Raw genomic sequence first — 19,778 nt, 5'->3', positions numbered from 1 at the left:
ACTTCAGAGAAATTACAGCAAGTTATGTGCTTGAACAGTTGAATTCTGGACAGTTTTCTATTTTAAGGATATAAAGTGTAAACAAATATGGAATAAGGTAGCAAAATCTGACATCTCTGAATTTCAACCCCTCCTCCTTTCTCAGTCCCCTCTGTAACTCTAGTGGAAAGAACACAAGCAAATGAAAAGCAGAAAATACTGTCGGCCGAAAATCTAAATAATCAGGCTGTGCTAAACCCAATATGGCCATGTTAGTCATCCAAAATGTACTGATGCAAGCTAAACCGAAACACGTTTCTCTCATACTTGAGTGATCACGGCACAGTCTTTAGACAGAAATCTCTTTTATGCATTGCTTTCATTCATTCATTCATTCATTCATTCATTCATTTATGTCTTCACTTGGCAACAAGAAGGGAATGTAATAGAACGTAGGAGAAATACAAGTGGAAGAAATTACACTTATCTTGTTCTACTTGATAAAGCTTTCTTCACCTTGAATATTCTTTCCCGGCTTTCTCTACCTGAAAGTTGTATTCATGTCTACTCATCCAGCTCAGAGCTACCAGCTCCATGAAGTCATCCCTGTTTTCCTCATTGTGGGTTACTCCTCTCTTCTCTTTATCTCAAAAGTATAACTTTATTATTTTAATATCTTCTAGCTATACTGTATCTAGTAGACTAGAGACATTCTTAATCAACTCTACTCCCAGAGAAGATGTTATCTGGAAAGAGGTAGATAGGAAAGGAAGCAGGCCATGAAATCTTTCGGTGGTTTTAGAATTGCTGTTTATTTAGAATTTCTTCTTCCTCCTTTTATGAACTTAGTGGGGGCTGCTTTGGTGGAGTCTGCTGCTCTCAGCAGCTTCACGATGCTGGGCTTCTCCTATGTTAAGTCCTTCGAGTTCTCTTTTCGTTCCTTCTGGGCACTATTCGAATATTCTAGGGTTGAAATATTCCAGTCCTGTGGCTTCAAATTCCATCTGTAGGTTTTCCAAACTTAAAACTTCAGCTTCAAGCTCCGGATTCACAATTCAGAAGTCCATTTGACATCTCCTTGGATGTTTGGTAGACATCTCACATTAATCCAGAGTAACCCTTGAGTCCCCAGCTCCCAGAGGTTTTCTGTCTCAGAAAATGTCACTGGCGTTTGCCAGCTGGAGTCACCCTCCGTTCTACACTGTCTCTTCTGCTTTTATCAGCAAATCCCACCTTAGACATATATTTTAAATCCAGTTCCTTTTAGTCACTTCCCTCATTACTGCTCTTACCTAAGCACCATCATCTTTCCCTGGAATATTTTACCAGTCCCCAGACTGGCTTCTCTGTTTCTTTTCCAAATAGAGTCTCCACACAGAATTAGAAGGGTCATTTAAAAACATAAATCACATTATGTCACTCCCCTGCTCAATAATCTACAATTACTTAGAATGAAATCACATTTAAAATCTAAGGTCCTTGCTGACTTGTAGGGTGCTACCTGCTTTGGCCCAGGCTACCTTTTCAGTTTTACCTCAACCATAGTTCTGTTTTTTATTATTAAATTTATTTGAGTGACATTCATTAATAAGTCATATAGGTTTGAAGTATACATTTTCTTGATACAATTTCTGTATGTTGCACTGTGTGCCCACCACCTCAACTACAGTTCTTATTTGTCATTACACCCCAGCCACAAAGGCCTTGCTGCCCCTCTGATGCACCCCACTTACCCCCACAGCCTTAAGCACTTCTGCTCCTCTGATTGGATGCTCTCCTTTTGTGTTGGCTCATCCCTTAACTTCTTTTGTTCTCTGTTCAATGCCACTGCCTCAGAGTTATCTGTGCTGACAACACCTCCCACTAACTATCTCCCTGCCAGGCTTTATTTTCTCATAGTGCCCATCACCATATGACATTATACTATATGTGAATGTGTTTGTGTGTTTGTTTTCCCTATTTACATATAGTCTGTGTGAAGACCTAGTGTTCTATTCATTATTCCATCCACAGCAGGCATTGAAAAGTACTCAGGGATGGACAGAGGGAATGCATGGATTAAAAAAAAAAATCATGAAATAATCACTTGGTCAAACCATTCTCTATACTGTGGGGGAGTGTGTGTGTATACAGGTGTATTTGTGTATTGTGCTGCTGGGTAAGCAGAGGGAGGGGAACATATAGGACAAAGTTGCTGCCTAGAGTAGGCAGAGAAAAATGTCATATCTATCATTCCATTTGGGTCAATAAACTCTTCATTTAAGCTAAAAATTTGTTTCTGGCTGGTGGACTCACCAAAACGTTCATTGCATTCATTGGACCAAAATTGAGTTGAGTTCTATTTCCATGAGAGTTTAGGAGCTTAGAAAAAGGGTACTTCAGGGAAGTATTGTTTGGGGTTGAAGGTAAAATTGGGAAAGGTGGAGACTGCTGGATGCATGAAAAAGAAAAGAGGAGAGAAAATGGAAGGTGCTGGGGAAGAACTCGGCCATTCCGTCTGGGTGGCGGCTGGCCTGACACTGAAACTGGGCTGCTCTCGTGAAAGGGTGCCACTCCTGAGCCAACTGCCCAACTTCCATGGAAGCTGCAGCCGACCCCTGTCTGGAAAGATCCTCTTCATAGAGCCTGGGCAGATCTCCTCCAGTCTTTCCAGAGCACTATCCACCACAGGCTTTAAAATCTGTTAGATGAGACACAAAAATATGAATAAACATGTGGAGGGAAACTATACACAGAAGCATATCTATTTAGAACTTCTATTTATTTATATTCCAAACTACTTGAAAGTTAAAATAATTCAGCTTTTTCCTGTACTTGCCTCCTATGAGAAAAGGAATCTCAAGTAAACCAGGCAATGAGAGAGATTTACTTCCAGTGTATATTAGAGATTCAGCAGAGAATCAGCCCAATATTTGGTACCTGTGTGCCCGACAGCAGTAGCTGATATGTTTAATCGAAGCCGGTAAGATAATGCAGCACCTTCCAAAGCACTTAAGATAGATTAAATTCAGCAGTGTTCTAGCATTAAGCATATCTTAATGCAAAGACATAGGCCATCAGTAAACTATAGCATTTACTTATATCACCCATTTCTCCAAAAATTCTCAATAAAATTGTGGAAAACTATCTGTGGATACTCATATGGGAAAAAATTTAAAGGAAACAAGGAGAAGGTGTGAGGATAAAAGTGGAGGAAACACAGAAGAGTGGAAATAGGGCTCCTTGATAAGCAGTCTGAAAGTGTGGGTCCGGAAACCAACTCTCTAAAGTAAAACTGAATGTCACTTCGAGTTTAGAATCAAAGGGTGAATTCATTTAAATTGCTGAGGTTACCCATGTTGAGAATATTATTTTTGCCTTCCAGTAGCTGCTGCCCCTCCCTTAGAGCAACCTAATAAGAAATGATCTGCCCTTGTGTGTGGCATTTTGGAGGGTGGAAATGTCCAACTCAACGCTGCCTGCTATGGAGACTATAGAGCTATATATATTTTTTTCTCATTCCAACCCATTTTTAAACTTAACCTCAACCGACTGGGCATCTTCTATTGGAACTTCAAATCTGAAGCATTGGATAAATAGACCTCATGATGACAGTGCTGTGGTGGAGGTGACAATGAAAGTAGCCTCCTGACCCAGCTCTCAGAGTTACAAGACAATTGCTGTATTTATTGCTTCTTATTTTATGAATCTCCTAAGCACCTTGGATTTTAAATATCTTGAAGACTGTTCCCCCAGACTTCAGTAATTTCTTTGACTAATTAACAAATTACTTTGAGTTCCCAGTACATTCTTTGACTTCCCTTCCACCCCCATTCCTCAATATCATTCAAATAAATTTTTCTTTGCTTAAGATGGGCCACAGTTGTTGTTGTTGTTGACTTTTTCTATTACAGCCAAAAATCCTTCACAAATAACCCTCATGACCAAAATAATTGCCTGGTGTGTGTATGTGCGTGTGTGTGGCCGAGCCATTCAGTTTGTTGTTTTAGATGCTTTGTTTTTCCTTTTTAAAATTTACTCAAGTAGCTGCCATGGCCCTCTGTCCTGAAAGCAGAAAAACATCATTTTGAAAAGCATGTGGAGACTGTCTCCTGGGGTAAATGATGATAACACCGTCACATTATTTGAACATTTAACTGCCTCTATTGAGTACTTTCCCTCATAGTTTTGATTCATTTGGAATCTAACTGACAAGGATCCCATTAGTGGGTGTTCTTTCCATAATTTGTCAAAAATATATAGCAGAGATGAGGGAGAATGAAGCTAATTTGTAATCTGGGAGACTTAACCTGGTTACGCTGATGAACGAACTAAATCGGTCAAAAGTTTGAGAGCCTAACGATTAAAAACCACCATTTCCTAGTTAAATTCTAATTCATTATGTAAACAACATGATTTATAAATGCAGTCATGTGTAAGGTCTATTTGTTTTTCTCACCAAAAGATGCTTTCAACGAAAAATTGCAGAAAATGGATTTTCTCCAACCAATGTGTTGTCTGCCACCCCTGGTATATGCTCTGAAGCAGTGCAGTAGGAGGAAGACATAAAGATCGCACTAGCCAAGGCCATAGGCATTGGAAGAGCATTCCAAAAATATTGGCACCCCTGGCAAGAGGTGTTTGCTAAATACAAAGAGTTGTTAAGAAAGGAAGAAAGAATTACCAGTGAGCCCACAGATGGGAATAGAGGTGGGGAGTCGGGAGCTCAGGGTTCTGGGACTGCTCCCTTTTTTGGAATACCATAAGGGAGGGGAATGCAGAAATACTCCCTAATGTTGTGCTAGGACAACAGGCATGGAAGTTTAGGGGGCAAAAGCTAGTTCATTAATGCTTGCCAAGAAAACAGGATACCTTTTCTCTCCCTTCCCCTTTCCTTACACTATTTTAAAGTAGAAGAGTCTGTGGTTCAAATACATTTCTGTCATTTAATGGTCCCTGGTTTATCAGACTCTGGACTGTATCAGATTTATGGACGGATGGCAGTCCTACAACAGCCCTTTAAGTTGACAATGACATTTCAGCTAAATCTCTATGATTTACTTTCTTTGAATAGCGTGTGTTACTTGGCAAAGTCATTTCATGTGCATCATCATCTCCTCCAAGTTATAAAATTCACCATTTTATGTTGAAAGCTAATGTTGTAGTCAAGATTCTTTCCAGTTGCAATTGATATAAATGTGTCCAAACTTCAAAAGCAAGAATGGAATTTATTAGACTCCTTAATTGAAAAGTCCAAGGGGCAGGGATAGTTTCAGGCATGACTGGATCTAGGGGCACAAAATGTTATCAAATCTTTTTCTCCTCTATTGCTCAGCTTTGTTTCCCACTCTGTTGCTTAATTTTCCAGTACATCTTCCCAGAAAGTAGCAACATAACTTATAGAAACTCAGATTCGCATCGTCATAGTTTACCAACACCTGTAGAAAGTGGGTCTCTCTTTCCTAGTAGGACTAGACAAAGCCTCAGGATTTACTTGCAGATCTACTTGAACCATGCGTTCATGTCTCAATCAATTACTGTGGCCAGGGAGACAAAATGCATGTTCATCCTTGGAGCTGAAGGTGGTGGGGTCAGCATTACTCAAACTGAACAGCAGAGAAATGAGAAAGGTCATCTCCAAAGAAAAATCAGGGTGCTCTGACCAGAGGATAGAAGAATAGTTTCAGGACCAGACAGATGCTCACCACAGTTTTTCTAACCAGTGCTGTCTGTAATGGTGGATCTCACTGAGCTCCTTTTCCAAGCCTGGCCCTCTCTATTATGATTGTAAGCCATCTCTTGAGACATTAGAGACAGTGCTATGTCCATGCTCTAGTCAAATTTATTTGGTTGCATTAAACAAAAATTCACTCTGATTTCTTTCTTTTTTAATGTATCTTTATTGATTTCAGAGAGAGGAAAGGAGAGGGAGAGAGAGAGAGAAAAACATCAGTGGTGAGAGAGTCATTGATTGGCTGCCTCCTGCACGTCCCCAACTGGGGGTCGAGCCTGCAACCCGGGCATGTGCCCTGACCAGGAATCAAACCCCAATCGCCTGGATCCTAGGTTGACACTCAACTGCTGAGCCACGCCCGGCCGGGCCACTCTAATTGCTAATGCACCTCTTGGCAAGGATATCTGGTGCCTGGAGTTAGGCACCAGAAAGTGAGGAGTTGAGGTGTGTCTGTTTCATTCACCTCTCTGCAAATCAGTTCCTGTGCCCGCTCACCCATTTTGCTTGGTGATCTCTCCAAATGACTACCCCTGGCCTCCAATGTCTAAATCTAATTCAACTCCCTGGAGCCACCTACCTCTATCGGTAGTATACCAATTCTGAGTTTTTTGTATGGAGACATGCACTGGCTCACCTTGGCCCACATGACAACCTTTGATTTAATCAGGTTCAGCTGGAGAGCTAAGTCCTTAGACAGCAGTGCCATACCTTCTTGGGTGAGTGTAGCCAGTTTAAAGAGAGAACAGAAGTGAGAAGAAAATTTTTGGCTCTTCTGGTAACTAGTGAAAGCAAACATCTCCCTTCTATTTAATGAAGTTCAACAAATCTAGGCTCCTTTCTCACCAGGGTGCTATTAGCAATCAGAAGGGATAGATGTCCGTGAGGGATCGCCTGCACTTGCCTGGACCCCCCAGTAAGTGGCAGTAATGCACCTCCCCCATTATATCAACCGAAAATAGCACCTCACCCCTCAGAGCATAGACTATGGCAATCAAAAATAGCCTGCGATTGAAATTCTCTCCTAGTCACCCCAAGTCAAAATTCTCCCCAAGTGCAATCTTTCCTTATAATAATTTCAAACCACAAAACTTCTTAATAAAGGAGTCTCTTTGCTGTTTCCACATCCTCACCTTCTCTTCAAATCTTGGCCACAAACATCAACTTTGCAGGTTCATTCTTCTACTAAAGTCATTTTCTTTGTGGTCATCAACAGCCTTTGAATTGCCAAAGTCCAATGAGAATTTTTCACTTTTTTCTCCCATCACCGTTCTGCTGCATCTGATATGCTTGTCTTACCTTCTAAATATCAATCTCACTATTTTCCAAACCGTCAGATTTCTGCATCTCAGTCTCCTTCAAACAAACAAGTACTTGAAAGCCCTCCGTTCCTAACCATTTGGCTCACCTCCTGCATCCAATATACAAAATCCCACGAATCACCCCTTTTCCCCATGGTCTCAGGGTAGGTCTTTATCTTTTTTCTTTTATTTTATAGAGACTGTTGTTTTGCAGCTATAGACAAAAGACTCAATATCTTTTTGCTTCTGTTTCTTTTCCTCTCCTGTAAAATCAGGATGATACTATCTACCATGAAAGGGTTGAAGATTGGTAGAAAGATTAAATAAGCTAGAATATATAAAGTACTTCGAACTTGGCCTGGCTTAGTGCAAGTGCACAATAAATCTTCACTATTATTATCACTCACCCTTGCAATAGCACAATCACATTGTAAGTGCTTCTGAGTTAGTCTTCCCCCCAGACTGTAGGAGATCATGCTTCATGCGTCAGCGCTCATCAGGCTGGAGCACAGTGGCTGGCCCGTGGTGGGCATGTAATAGATAGCTACTGAATGAGTGAATTACTCTCTGCATCATTCACAACACCCAGCATACGGTGGGTGCTCACGAAATATTCACTGACTTGAATTCAGTAGGACTGAATTCATCTGGAGAGAATACAGAGTAAAAAGCACCATAATATTAGGTGAGGCACAATGAGTTTAAATTTTAAGGTGAGAGCAATTTCCTTTGAGGCTCTTCCATGTGCTTGAATCTAAACTGATGTATAATTCCACATTCTTAGCAAATTTAGAATTGGTTTTCTCTAAAAATTTGCTTTCCAGTTTCAATGTCCATATTTTATTACCTCTCTTGGTTTTTATTCTCACAGCGTTGCTTAGATCACCAAAAACCCAGGCACTGTTACCATCTTCATCAGTTAGCTATTGCTGCGTAACGAACAAACACAAAATCTCAGTGGCATACAGCAAAGAGCATTCATTTCTCATGTGTCTGTGGGTCAGACAGTCCAGGTCAGGCTTGACAGAACAGCTCTGCTTTCAGCTGTGGATCTGACTGCCCTTGCCTCCTCAGTGAGGGTCGGCTTCTGGTCCATGCCATATGTACTTACTCTGGAGCCCAGACTAAGGGGCAGTAGCTACCCAGGGAAGCTTTGGCCTTGGCCATAGCAGAGAAGTAAGCAGAAAAGCAGAAGTCTGTGTTGTGTCTTAAGGCCTCGGTCTGGAACTGACCCATTTCTACTCACACTACATTCTCCAAAGTAATTCATACGGCCAGGCCCAACATCAAAGATGTTGGGGAAATAAAAGTTACCCACTCTAGTGAGTTTTACCACACGGTCACATGACAAGTATTTAAGTGTATAAATCTAATTCAGAAAAGATGCGAGTTGTGAACAATGATTAAGTTTACACCTCTATCCTGATTCTGGTCTTAATAACATCTTTCCTAGGCAATCACACTAGCCTGTAACTAAACTCCTTGTGTCCAATCTTCCACATGATTGGTGAGCCAGATTTGGTTATGAACCTTTTGGTTGCAGGTGATAGAACTCTCAGCTTAAAATGACTTATAGCCCAGCCGGAGTGGCTCAGTGGTTGAGTGTCGACCCATGAGCCAGGAGCTCATGGTTCAATTTCTGGTCAGGGAACATGCCCGAGTTTCAGGCTTTATCCCCAATAGGGGGCATGCAGGAGACAGTTAATCAATGATTCTCTCCCATCATTGATGTTTCTATTCTCTCTTCCTCTCTCTGAAGTCAATAAAAATATATTTTTTAAAATGACTTATATTATCTCATAAAAAAGGTCTAGAGAAAGTGTTTCAGGATTGGGTTGAAAGTTCAACAATGCCATTGAAGTCTCAGGTTTCTTGTAGATTTAGGTATTTTTTATCATTATCTTTTGTTTGCAGGCTTGTTGCCTCATGGTGACAAGATTGCTGCAGTAGCTCCAAGCATCGCATGATTTCACAGTGATGTTCAAAGCAGATAAAAAAAGAAAGTGTGCCTTCATACACCCCTCTCCCTTTATCAGAGGGGGGAAAAATCTTCTCTTGTAGCTTCCCAAGTTTCTTCCCCTTATATTTTACTGACCAAAATTATCTAATCACCCAAAGGTATAAGGAAAGCAGAAGTCTTTGGAGAACATTTCCAGGATCTGTTTTATGAGTGGACTCTAAAAACAAGAAAGAAGTTGAGAGGGAAACAGCAACAGTATAAGAAATCAATGGTATCTTCACACTCTCAATAATTTAACCTACCTGACTTAATATTTAAGATCCTACATAACACAATTTGTGTCTCCTTTTAAAGCTTAATATATTAAGATTTATCTAAATAAGAAAGAGGGAATGTTTCCCTCAGCATACTACAGTCTTCCTATCATTCTTCCCATCACTGACATGGTTGTTTTCCGAGTGCCCATTGTCCCCTCTCTTAACTCTCCAATTTAAGTCTTACTAAATCTTGAGGATTCAACCCTGCTGTGGGAAGTCTTCCCTGGGTGCTCAAGGCTAGCCTGATGCCTCGCCACATCCGCCCGTTGCGTCTATGCTTCCCCAGGTACAGGGCTGTTCATGATGAAGTGTCTCTGCCAGTTTATTCATATGCTGCTTACTAGACAAGAAACCTTTAGAGCAGGTAATGGGTCTTGGTTATTATATTACCACTGCCCTTCCTAGCTCCTGGCACAGAGCAGGCACTCAGGATTTTCTTTTGCAAATAGCTGAGTGTAGGAAAGAGTAAATGCCCTAGAACGCTTTCATGTTTTCTCTACCTACCTCACAAAAGAAAATTTCTCCAGATTTTAAGGCACGCTTTATACAGAAATCTATTTGCCTTAAATGACCCTCAGCTCACAAACATCTCCCCCTCCCCACCGTACACAAACCACATCTGCAAGAAATGTCAGGAAAGGACCTATAGTATAGGATACCTTTCTTAGCATTTAGTAACTTTTCTGACACCACTTATATTGTTTTGGAATGTTATTTGAATACTTCTATTGCAAGATTATAAACTTCTTGTTTCTATTTTACAATCTAATATGCCTACCTCATTGCTATAAAGATAGAAGGTAACAAATATTTGCGAAATTGATTTGAATTATGATTTTCATTAAAGGGGTTTATACTTTATAGCAATTATTTCTGACTATAAATCTAACCAAGGTAGATTATTCTATAGGAAGTTATGGGTTATTTTTCTGAATATTTTATGTCATTCTTTCTTACGGTGGTGGCTCACATGCTACACTAGGTTGAGATGTTTTGTGCATATCTTCTTTCTGTCTCTTGAATGAAAATGCACAATTCAGTATTGTAGTACATTATTATTAGTGCTTTAGCCTTAATTGCTTCCCTCTCGGCTGAATTGTCCCAAATTCAAGCCATCACTTTTTCTAAGAAATGGGTGAAAATCATGACTTCCTTGAAATCTTGCCACACTCCATTTTGACTATCCCTTTGTAATGATATATTATTTAGCTTCTATTATGCTGTATTTTATATTTTCTCCTCAATTCTGCTACAGATAATTTTTAAATCATTGAAAACCTCCAGTGATGATTCAGATGATGCCTTGCAGTCAATCATTCATTCAATGAATGTTTATTGAACTTCTAGTATATGCCAAACGTTGTCTAGTTACTGGGGACCCAGTAACAAAAGAAATAAGTATAGTTCTTACTGTCCTGAGTTTCACAGTCTAAGCAAGGAAAGCAGTAAACACATCACTCTAATATGTCAGGTGAAGATAAGTGGCCTAAGAAAAGTAAGGCAGAGGAGTGACATCGAGAGTTCCTGTTTGCGGTGGGTTGACACTTTTTTAAAAAGGGTAGGTAGGAAAGGCTACAATCAGAAGGTAACATTTAATCAAAGACCTAGAGCGATAGAGGTCCATGCAGAGGAAATACCAAGTGCAAAGTTCAGAGGCAGAAGTGGGCAAAGATCAGCAGTGTGGACAGAGGCCGTAGCAAGTGATGTGGGAGAGAGGGAAGAGAGGGAGCTAACGAAATCAATTAATTGGCGGAAGGTCTGGTCACATGCTGCTTTGGAAGTGGTGATAGGGAATTGGATTTCATCCTGAGCAAGACTGGAAGCCCTTGAAAGCACTAAGTATTTGTTTCATTATCAGTAATAAATATTTATGCTGTTTTTTTAAAGTTTTGGAAATGGATTTGTGGTGTTTGTTGCACAACAATACACATGTACTTAATGCCATTGAACCGAACACAGAAAAATGGTTAAAATGGTAAATTTTGTATCACGTATACTTTACCACAGCTTTAGGACTCTGTGGGTGAATCCTGTGGGCCCCAAGCTGCGCGAAGCACTGGTGATTGCAAGAACACGTCGATGATGCAGGCGCTCAGAACCTACTCTGAGGAGATGTATTTCATGTATTATAAATGTAAATACACAAGGCAAGGTAGCATAAATCATGTTCTAAGTGAGAGGCCTAGGTTAGGGTTTGGCCCAGCGTGTTCTCGGAAACATTAGTCTAGAGAGATGCCCTTTGAAATAAAAGGATCTTACTCAGACCAGTGTGGGAAATAGTGCGTTCTCCAGCCCCTTGTGGGGATTCATTCCCAGGGCACGTTGGCATATCACAAGCTCTAAAATAAATATACATAAAAGGAACCTGTTTGGCTTTGTTTAACCCAGTGTTGCGAAAGCATTTTGATCCCAGCGCTTCCCCCCATATCACCTAGCTACATCCTGAGGAAATGCGTATTCCAGAGAACCTGTGCTCCTGCAGACACAAAGCTGAGAGGGCAGGAGGGTTTGTGGGGAAAGTGCTGTCGGAGCCGAGTCCTACAGGAAACGGGATACTTAGATTAGAGAAGAGGAAGGGCATGCAGGCAGGAGGAATGTTTAGAAATTCACTTCAAAGTCAAGTCTGCCTGGTCAACTGTCATCGAGCCACAGGACGAATTTTCTAAGTATACTGACAAAATCATAATTTTGATGATCATTGAAAATTTTCTTCTAAAACACTCAAGACATCAGTTCATTAAGATTAATTATTTTGTAGATGTTGGCTTAATTCCTTGTCATTATTTTATAGACAACCAAGCTAAGCCCAGGGAGACTGTGATTTACGCAGGCGCCCCACCTAATCGATGGTGGGGGGCTCGTTTCCCTCGCTGGGCCCAGCCCCGTTCCATGCGGGAGGGGGTCACGGTCTCTGCATGTCTGCCACAGACACTTTGGAGCTAAAGCAAAAAATCGATTCCTACGCGAGATGCAGATTTCATCAGGCGGTGGATATGGAAAGGGAATCGAATTAAAGAACAACGCGAGCTTGGATTTTAATGAAGCTCATCTCTGTTTCTTTTGCAGATCAAATTTTTGGCTCTCATCTGCACACAGTGTGTGAACGTGAAAATGCCACAGTGCCGCGGTTCGTAAAGCAGTGCATCGAAGCTGTGGAGAAAAGAGGTGGGTGACCGAGTGTGCAGCCCTGTCTCCCCTCTCCTGAGCCCTCACCCAGCAAGGCTCAGGTTCACAGCGACACCCCATTTGTCCGCGAAGCCGTGCAGTTAAAACCTGACTTTTGTTAATCGGTTAAGAGGATCAAGTTTCTCATTAACTTTCAGTTTGTTTTTACAATAGGGACATCAGTAATTCCCACCAATGTTCTTTTTTTTAATTTTTTTTTATTTTGTCTGTCTGACATGTTGTTGATTCAATTGCAAACTTCTTGTTTTCAAGCCAGTGATAAAACATTCATAAAATATCAGCACTCTGAGTGTTAGAACCCTCCTAACATTCATGCTGGTGGATGTTGTGCCAGAACAATTTTTGGTAAGCCCCCAACATTACCCAAGCAAAGCAAATAGCATTTCTACTCGCAAGCAGTGATATTCCATCTTCCACGTGTTTCTGTTTGCTCAGAATCCAGCTAACTGGTTCTCCTGGAACAATTAACAGATGCACCACCAGTGTTAAAATGACCTTTAATCTTTATATTTCAACATTCTGCTTTTCATCTGAAATTATTTCATCTCACTGAGGGGAACAAAACAAAACCCAACTGACTCATCATTGGTATGCTTGTCGATCTGTGAGGTGTTTTTCCTTCAGACTATGACTTCATTCATTCAAGGTCATTTTCCCTGGAAGATACATACAGTAGATGCAGAATCTCAAAAAAATGTATTACATAAAAATACAAAGCTTCATCACCATCTGTTACAAGTTTACAACATATTCCCAGGATCTAGGGGGATATATATCACGTAAAAGATAGAGGTGTTTTCAGAAAAAAGAACTGGTGAATCTATTCCCATTTTCAGCTCCCCATCTCTTAAAACAATAGAGCCAAGGAGAAAAAAATCTTTACCAAGTTATCTGCGAGGGCAAAGCTATTTTAATTCTCTCAGTGTTACCTGGCTTTATTATAGAAGCATAATAAAAATGGTCTGCAATTTCCAACTCCTGGAAATTCATACTTTAATTATAGTGTAAGGACAGCCTTGGGATCCTACTATTCCCGTATCAGTAGGGGATGCAAAACAACAAGAAGGGGACGAGTGGGTTGGTAAAGTGGATAAAGAGAGTGGCTTTGCGGGGAAGCCTATCAGCACATCAGAGAGGAGCAGAGAGTTCAGGGCGAGAGGAGAGAACAGTAAAAGCAGGGTGAACACGAGGAGAGATATCTGTGAGGAATGGAGTCAATTCGAGTTGAGAGAGAAATGTGTTTTTATTGCATGTTGCAATCTCATTTAATTTTACAAGTACATATTTGAGGAATAAATATTATTTAATAAGTACTTAAAGCCAAAATGGATCACTGAAAGTGTTATAATGTTATTATTGCCAATAGCTAAATAATCATTTTCAGGAAATCTTCATTCACTTATAAATACTCAGTACTGACGGTGTGAGCACTGTTATATTAGAACAAAAATCCAAATAGGGCTTTGGGGGAAGCTGTACATAATAAGATGTGTGCACATATGAGAAAGGGCTGTGTACCCCTCCGTTCACGCACCTACCCCAGGCAAGATGAAAATTCTGCTGGATACAGCCCCGTGCTATGCAGATACCGTAATATTGTAGGGTAGAAAGTATCTGCAAATAGAAACTGCATCCTTTGTTCATGGCATTTTGTTGGAGTTTTTAATAAAATAAGACAATGTTTCTGCTGACAGGAACAATCATATCTGGCATTATATTTCACAGCCCTGGTGTTTACTCTTAAAATGAATTTGTAGATCCAGTGCTAAACAGGCACTAATCACACATCTGATTATTAAAATAATTCCTAAGCATTTTAATGAAACTCAAAGACCACAATTCCACAAAGAAACAGATAATTCAAAGCACTTTGGCAAGCGTCAGCTTAAAGGAACTACATGGAAATGTTCAATAAAAACTCAGGGGCACAAGATAAACCTCTCACGTCCTTGCAAGATTTACAAGTGTGTACTTTTGATTATATTTTTCTATGATCATTTTGTTGGATTAATATTCTTACTTTTCTACGCCAATTCTATTTACTCAAAGTGCTGTTTTTACTAAATTCTGGCATAAAGCACCTTAGGACAGAAATAATTTATGTGAATCTAAGTCCAATGTTTATGCAGGCTTCTGATGACATTTTATGCTGGGGCTGGTATTAGGAAGTAGCATAGAAAGGTGCCAAGTCTCTCGGCACGGCTGGGACCCAGCATATCTAGAGCCCTCTTTCTAATGGCCAGATCCTCTCTCAGCCAAGATACTCAACTGCAGAGTCATGGGAAATGCTTATGGACCACTTATGGGAAAGGCACATTTAATGAAAACTGTGTGTTTACTCTCACAGTCTTAGGGAAATGGCCTCAGTAGTCACTACAGCAGCACATCGGCTGTTATAAAAAAAAGATTTGTTTCCTCTCTCTCTTTTTTTCCTTAAGATTATTTCCTTGCCTTTAAAAAAATCATCTATAAACTGTATCTGTATTTTTTTAAATGCTTCTTACATGCTTTATTTCACATGAAACAATATCAGGGAGGCAGATCTCACCGTTCATTCATTCATTCATCCATTCACCCGTCCATCCGTTCGTTCATTCATTCATTCATTCATTCATTCATTCATTCATTCATTCAGTTAGTTTCACTTGGCAGGACCAAACTGCTCATGCTTCTGTAGCTTCCCCAAGGAAATTTGACCCAGTGCTTGGCACAAGATGCTTCCCTGGTAAGGTGGTATTAGTTACATTTTAGATTTTGCATCTCTTGGACATGCCTAGAAGAAAATCTATTAGTGAGCCGAATGTAAACCAATTTAGCGAATAACTTGTTTAGTGTGTTTCCTTATCTTGACTTAGTGCTCTTCATTCCTCTAAACCACCAGAGCATTTTTTTCCCTCACCAGCTATTATAACTGGATTAAAGTCACTTCTGTGGCTTCTGACATTGTCTGCTCAGCCTAGAAAATATGCACAACCCTTGGAGGGCGAGCCAGAAAGGAGTGCCCTGGCCTTTCACGCTCTTGCACGCGGTTCGTTCTCCCCTGCCTCGCCTTTCAGGCTGCAGACTCTGTAGGTGAGATGTCAGAAGTGGCCTATGAAAATCTCAGTTTATGTTTCTTCTTCCAAAGAACTTTTTGTGGAAATATCAAATTAGTGTTCAGCAAATGCTCAATACATATGGTAAACTGACCAAAAGCATGAGATCATCTGACCCCCCCTTTTTTTTGAGGCCTGGGAAAACAAACATGTAGAGGGAGGCACTGTGACATGCAGATGGTATGTAGAGCTAAACAGTGAGAAGTTCATTTTGCACTGTTTTATACTTTGTGTAGTTTATGATGACCCCAAAATTGTATAGTAATTGCTTACATGAAAATAGGGCTTAAGAGACATGTGAGAAAATGCTCAATGTCACTAATCATCAGAGAGATGCAAATTAAAACCACAATGTGACATCACCTCACACCTGTCAGAACGGCACCATCAACAATCAACAAACAACACATGCTGGCGAGGGTGTGGAGAAAGGGGAGCCCTGGTACACTGCTGGTGGGAATGCAGACTGGTGCAGCCACTCTGGAAAACAGTATGGAGGTTCCCCCCAAAATTAAAAATGGAGCTGCCTTTTGACCCAGTGATCCCACTTCTAGGAATATATCCTAAGAAACCCCAAACACCAATCACAAAGAATATATGCACCCTTATGCTCTTAGCAGTGCAATTCACAATAGTTAAGATCTGGAAACAGCCCAAGTGCCCATCAGTAGATGAGTGGATAGAAAAGCTGTGGGACATTCACACCATGGAATACTATGCAGCCGTAAAGAGGAAGGATCTCGTACCCTTTGGGACAGTGTGGATGGCCCTGGAAAATATTGTGCTAAGTGAAATAAGCCAGGCAGAGAAAGACAAACATCACATGATCTCACTTATATGTGGAATATAAAGAATAAACTGATGAACAGAATAGATTCAATGACATGGAAGCATGGATGAGACTGAGGAATGTCAGAGGGATGGAGGAGGGCGGGTGGGTGGAGGGGGGGAGGGGGACTGGGGAGGGGGATGGGACTGGGTGAAACCGGTCATTGGGGAGAAAAAGGGACATCTGTAATATTGTGAACAAAAACAATAAAATAGGGCCTCTTTTATCTCTCAGAGACAAGGCAGTAGGAGATGTGAACTAAAAGTATATAGTCTAAACTGGCTTAATTAGTACTAAGACTTTAATCCATAGATCTTTTCATCAAAGCATGTAACTGACAACTCTTTGTGAAGGTCCATTATTTGGAAAGAGCCACACACATGGTGAGCACTCAATAAATATTGGTTGAATCTGAAGTAACAGGCACTAAGGGTCTGTTGCATTTGTGCAAGTAGCTACTTAGTATCTTCTATGTGTCATTCTCTGTATCAGTGATTTTCAACCTTTTTATCTCATGGCACACATAAACTAATTACTAAAATTCTACGGCACACCAAAAAATGGTTTTTTTTGTCCCTCTCACACACACAAAAATAGGTATAATTTTAATTCACTCACACCAGATGGTTATCGTTGCGTTGGCTGTTGTCCGTATTTTATTTGACAATCTAAGGAAAATGAGGTCAGTGCCCCTGACTAAAGAGTCAGATATTGCATGTTTTGAAATTTTTTTTGCAGCACACCGGCTGAAAATTGCTGCTCTCTACTACCAGCTGAGTCTATAGAGGGGATATGCTTTAAACAAAAAGACACACATACAAGGCACAAACTGTGATAATTGCCATGAAAGAAAAGAATAGATACAAGAAGAGATAATCATCACTACAACCTTTTTAATGTAGTGGAAGTTTGCTTTAAAATGACTCAATAGGGAGTAGGGGGAATGGGGAGAGACGGTGGGCAAGGGGCATAAGGTTGCAGTCATGTAGGGTGAAAAAATCTAGATATCTACTGTATAGACACGGTGACTGTAGTTAATACTGTACTGAATACTGGAAATATGTCAAGGAGTAGATTTCAGATGCTCTCATCACACACAAAAATGGGTACCTGGGTAAAGAAATGATATTTTAATTACTTTGACGGTAGTAATCGTATCAAGTCATCATGGTGTGCACATTGGATATATTCAATTTTTATTTAAATGACATAAGAAACACTGAAAAATAAACACATACTTGTCTGATTTTTGACTCCTCTGAAGACCAGGAGAAGTTTATTCTGGCCTTATTTCCCAGGTTTATTTTCTTGACACATTGTGACAATGCAATATAAGAAGTCACATGGTGTGAGATGCCAAAATAGACGCTCCTTAAATGGTCAGCTGATCCTTTTTCTCCCCAACACCACCAGCCATTGCAGAAAACTTCTTTTATGTACTAATGGAGTTAACTAGATGAGTGAGCATATTTCTACCCTAAATGTATTTTTATGTATCCAGTATATTTTTTAGGTAAGGCAATAAGACTGTTTGTTTGTTTCTTTTAAATCACTTAATTTTATTTGGATTGGCATTCATCCTTTTAAACATGTTTTAACAACTCAGTCTTCCCTCACGATTCCCAATTCTGGTTAATATGCCCTCCAACCATTTAACAGCATTAACATGATACCTAGAGATCTGTTTCACAACAATGTGAATGCACTTAGCACCTCTGAACTGCACACTTAAAAATGGCTAAGATGGTATATTTTATGTTCTTTTTTAATCACGATAAAAAATAAACGATCCCAAGTTTTCCAAACCTGACGATTCCGGCTCTAAGCTACTTTGCAGAATGCCTCGGCAGATGCTAATCAACAAGCTGTCCTCTCTTTCTTTCTCTCTGGAACACAAAATACCATGACAAGAACGGTACACAAACTTACATATTTGACTCGGTGCCTAAAAGCCACCCTGGGATCCATAACCTTGCTTGGAGATTTAAGAAAGACCTTTAGTCTACTTCTGAGAAGGTCCTTAGCCTCAAAAACTTTATCTCTCAACTTGACTTCTTAGCAGCTGTTATATTTTTTTGCTGTCGTTTGTTTGACAGGATCCAGTTATAGGTTCCGATGTCTGTTTAAAGAAACAAGGAGGCTGTTGGCTTTAAAATTCCCTCATTGCTTGTGTGATCAGCATTTTCCCAGGCTTTTCTACATAGTTTGCCAAGCAAAGGGACTGACCTTTTGTAGCAAACACTTTTTCATTTCAAAATGCTCACTTTGATTTTTGTCCCATTTTATGCTCATTCCAAACTGTTTACAACCCACTAAAAATGACTGTGAATTATATGTTTGTGTAATGGATTCCTTTTGTGGTCGGAGTGGAATGTTTACTTTGAACAATTAGTTATCTTTGGGTAGATTATAGCATCTTGGAAAAAGAATGGCTAAAATTATTATTATACCTTAACTGTTTCTTTTTGGTAATTCCTCTGTTGTTACATGAAGTTTGAGAGAATGTCACATTAACCAGCCCATGACATTGTAAACAAAATCTAATTCCTAACTATGTGAATATTTATTTGGAAACATTTGTTAATATTGTGAGAAGGCATGGTTATACACCTATGCTTATCTGACTCCAAAAAATCAGAATATGGAATCTACATAATTACATAGACATTTACTATACGCGCACACACACATACATATACAGGGGTGGCCAAAAGTAGGTTTACAGTTGCGAGTACACAAAACACAGAGTTAATAAAATGATTGTAATGATCATAACCTGCATGTCTTTTTCCATACAAAGAAACTGTAAACCTACTTTTTCCCACCCATATACATGCACACGCACACACACAACAAATGCAACATATGTGTGTGTACTAGGTAAATATGCATATGTGTGTATTATTACGTAAATAACAGGCACTACTGTAGTATAGCTATTACGCCAAGAGCTACCAAGCAGTACACTTGTTAATATAATTTTCCTCGTATGCAATTCAACGCGCCAATCTGCCTCTTGAGATGCTACCACGTGTTCATTTGCAGAAGGAAAGCGTGACCTAATCTTTTCCCATTGCCTGAGATTGCAGGCCCCTGCGGTGCAGATCGTATGGCCTCCACTGGACGAGCTCTGCTCTCAGTTCTGCTAATTCTGTACCGTTCCTTCTTTCCCACTTTGGGATAATCTGTTATGGTTGGACCCAGGCACGCACGAATGGCTGATACTCTCATGAAGAATGTGCAGTTTGCACTGTTTAGTTTGTGACGAGATTCTTGAAAACTTTTATGGTTCTATCTTGTTCCAGAGAGACTTCTGCTTGCTAGTTTTATAAGCAGTGAGTGAGGGAAAAAAGTAACAAAAACAAAACAAACTGATAAAAATTACATGCTCAAAAAAATAA

General features: G+C 40.0%; 1 protein-coding gene across 1 annotated transcript in view; it reads left to right on the top strand.

Annotated features, from left to right (window-relative positions):
* Positions 1-19,778, top strand: part of ARHGAP15 (Rho GTPase activating protein 15) — a 574,327-nt gene that overhangs the window by 346,575 nt on the left and 207,974 nt on the right. The window contains exon 10 of the mRNA XM_016196534.2: positions 12,334-12,432. Coding sequence (XP_016052020.2) covers positions 12,334-12,432 — 99 coding nt within the window. The remainder of the gene's footprint in view (positions 1-12,333; positions 12,433-19,778) is intronic.

Source organism: Miniopterus natalensis, chromosome 8 (assembly GCF_054644295.1).
Source record: "Miniopterus natalensis isolate mMinNat1 chromosome 8, mMinNat1.hap1, whole genome shotgun sequence".
Lineage (NCBI taxonomy): Eukaryota > Metazoa > Chordata > Mammalia > Chiroptera > Miniopteridae > Miniopterus > Miniopterus natalensis.
Note: the sequence above shows the minus strand (reverse complement) of the source record. Positions and strands in the feature narration are given on the sequence as shown.